This window comes from Propithecus coquereli, unplaced genomic scaffold, assembly GCF_000956105.1.
Source record: "Propithecus coquereli isolate 6110/MARCELLA unplaced genomic scaffold, Pcoq_1.0 Scaffold33, whole genome shotgun sequence".
NCBI classification, from domain to species: domain Eukaryota; kingdom Metazoa; phylum Chordata; class Mammalia; order Primates; family Indriidae; genus Propithecus; species Propithecus coquereli.
This window is the reverse complement of record NW_012148952.1, coordinates 3,605,639-3,608,728: the sequence shown is the minus strand read 5'-3', so window position 1 is coordinate 3,608,728 and position 3,090 is coordinate 3,605,639. Positions and strand designations below refer to the sequence as shown.

Genomic DNA, 3,090 nt, shown 5'->3' with positions numbered 1-3,090 from the left:
AAATTTCCGGTGCAAACAATACCACTTTTCTTATGCATTTTAGAAACCCTCATATTCAAGAATAATTTTCCTTATATATATTTGTTTCAATCGACATGTTAAAGTACATCTGAGAATGCAATATACCATATAATTGAGAGCTGGACCATCTAATAGATGCCGTGTGAGCTCTTTGAGGAAATGAAATGATAATGGAATTCCTATTCTTGGTGCTAGGAAATGACTGTCCTTTGTTCTCTCCCGTGAAAGCACACCATCATATTTAGTTGATTTCCCCGGTATGCTTCTTTAGGCAAGTCAGTAAATTCAGAAAAGCCAAATATATCTTGCTTTTTGGGAATGTAATTTGGCTATTTGGGCCAGAGTGTAGTTTTTCAGGTTATGTTCAGCGGGCATTACTGAAAGGTAGGCTATTTTTCTATAATTTGTATAGTTCCACATAATTTTTTTTTTCCTTTCCTGTTCTTGACAGGTGCATGAGGCAGTCCCATGTTACAGTGAGTGCAATCAGTATTCCTGGGTTGTAGAACACTGGTCTTCATGCAAGATCAACAATGAGCTGAGGTCCGTGCGCTGTGGAGGAGGAACACAATCTAGGAAAATCAGGTGTGTGAAAATGGAGAGATTTCGGAAATAGGTAGAAGTGGAACTTATATATTTTTTTATAAAAATAACAGTGTTGTTTACCCAAGTACACTTTGGCTTTCGCTTATCTTTGAACCATCCATGGAAGCATATGTACCCTGACTTGCTATGTATATAGTGGGATTCCCTCTGCAACACAGCTCAATCCTTACTGTTTCCTGCAAATGACTTGGGTGGGAAAGCCAACTGCGTGAAGCAGGCTGGTATAACTCCACTGATTCACAGCCATCGTTGTTAACAAATTAGGAGATTTTGTCTGTGATGCATTTCTTTTTTTGCACTATGGTTAGAACAGTTGATGCACATTTTCTTAATTTTGGATGTGAACACGTTGAAAAAGTCAATTTAAACACCCACAGTTAACCTTGGAAACTGAAGTCTGAAGATACTTATGAACAGTAGCAATACATTTTAATATAAAGAGAGAGCATCTCTGAAAGAATTTAGTGAATGCTCGGTTATTTACTGAAGGAGCCTGTTTAAAGGTTTTTTTTTTTATAAATACAAAAGTGGTAACCAAAGGAAACACTTGGCCTGAGTTTGTCATGATAGTCTATTTAGAAATTACTTGGAAAGAAAGAAGAATAATTTTCTTACCAACTGAGAATAATGTCAGTGAACACTAGAGACAAACAAGAACAAGTGAAAATATTGATATACAATGATTAGTATATAAAATAAATATGAAAACATAGTATAGTCAACTATTCAATCACATAAGCATAGTGTATCATTTTGCCAGATTTAAGAAGCTCCATTTCAAACAGATAGACAGTGCCCATATCAGATAACTGCCTATTCAGTTAACTGTTAGATGGATTTGCAAGGCAGAGCCTATTTATATGTGTTAATTATTATTCAACACAAGTGAAACTTAATGTATTCAGTAATTCCGTATATACCCACCATTTCTGACAGTCACAATGTTGCAAAATAACAGGTAAGCATGTTGGAAGAAAGAACTGCTGATAAAATTATAAAGGCACTTTTTATTACCAACTCAAGAAAATGGCTAGTAGACAAATTATCTTCCTTTTCCTTTGTTCATTGTCCTTTCTGCTGGGACAAATATGCTCAGACTGTTGCAAATTTGGGGCTTTTATCTCTTTTTCTTCAAAATCTCTGTCTCCTGCATCTTATTCTCTCATGGTTTTGAAAAATGTCTGACCAACCTAGCTTATAATATAGTATGAAAATGAGCTGTGGCATCTCTTACTCTCATCCCATTCAGGCCTCTTAGCAATATTTAAGAAAAACCTCAGGGGAGAAAGAAAAACTGTAAGGGAATAAATTGCTCCCAACAGAATTAGGGGAAGTTGATTGAAGAAAATACACTTGAACAAGAGGGCCTTTCAGCCATAACTCTCAGGTCAAACCTACAGAGTCTGATACAATAAAAACAACAGAGCTACCAAATATTACTCTGTGATGATCTGAAATGTGTCTCCCCATCCTCAAAATCCGTATGTTGAAGTTCTAAATTACAGTACCTCAGAATGTGACCATATTTGGAGATAGGATCTTTAAAGAGGTAATTCAGGTAAAATGAGGTTATTGACATGGGCTGTAATCCATTCTGACTGGTGTGTTTATCAGAAGAAGATGCTACCACACACACACAAATAGAGGAAAGATCACGTGAAGACACAGGGAGCAGATCCATCTACAAGCCAGGGAGAGAAGCATCAGAAGAAAATAACCCTGATGACGCATTGATCTTAGACTTCTAGCCTCCAGACATGTGAGAAAATAAATTTCTGTTGTTTAAGCCACCTAGTCTGTGATATTTTATTATGGTAGCTGTCTTTGTCCATGTTCTTTTGCTATAACAGAATACCTGAGACTGGGTAATTTATAAGAAAATAAGTTTATCAGCTCGTTGCTCTAGAGGCTGGGAATTCCAAGGGCATGGCAGCAGCTTCTGGTGAAGACTTTAGTATTGTGTTATAACATGGTGGAAAAGCAGAAAGGCAAGCCAGTGTGTGCAAAAGAGACCACAAGAGTGAGCCCAACTTGCTTTTATAACAATCTTTTCTCTCAAGAGGTAATTCATTCGTGTAAGAATTAACTTACTCCTGGGATAAGGGCATTAATTCATAAGGGCTCCATCCTCATGACTCAATCACCGTTTAAAGGCCCCACCTCTTGATACTGTTCCATTGACTACTAAATTTTCAACATGTCAACTTTTTGGAGACACATTCAAACCATAGCATTCCTGCCCTGGACCCCCAAAATTGATGTCCTTCTAACATTTGAAATATATTCATTCCAGCCCAATAGCCCCAAAGTCTTAATTCATTCCAGCACGAACTCAAAAGTTCAAAGTCCAGAGTCTCATCAGATATGGATGAGAGTCAAGGTGTGATTCATCTCAAGATAAATTCCCTCCATCTGTGATCTGGTGAAATCAAACAAGTTATCTACCTCCAAAATACAATAATG

General features: G+C 37.0%; 1 protein-coding gene across 1 annotated transcript in view; it reads left to right on the top strand.

Annotated features, from left to right (window-relative positions):
- THSD7B (thrombospondin, type I, domain containing 7B) overlaps positions 1-3,090 on the top strand; it is a 720,444-nt gene that overhangs the window by 592,410 nt on the left and 124,944 nt on the right. Inside the window, exon 15 of the mRNA XM_012650502.1 lies at positions 473-606. Coding sequence (XP_012505956.1) covers positions 473-606 — 134 coding nt within the window. The remainder of the gene's footprint in view (positions 1-472; positions 607-3,090) is intronic.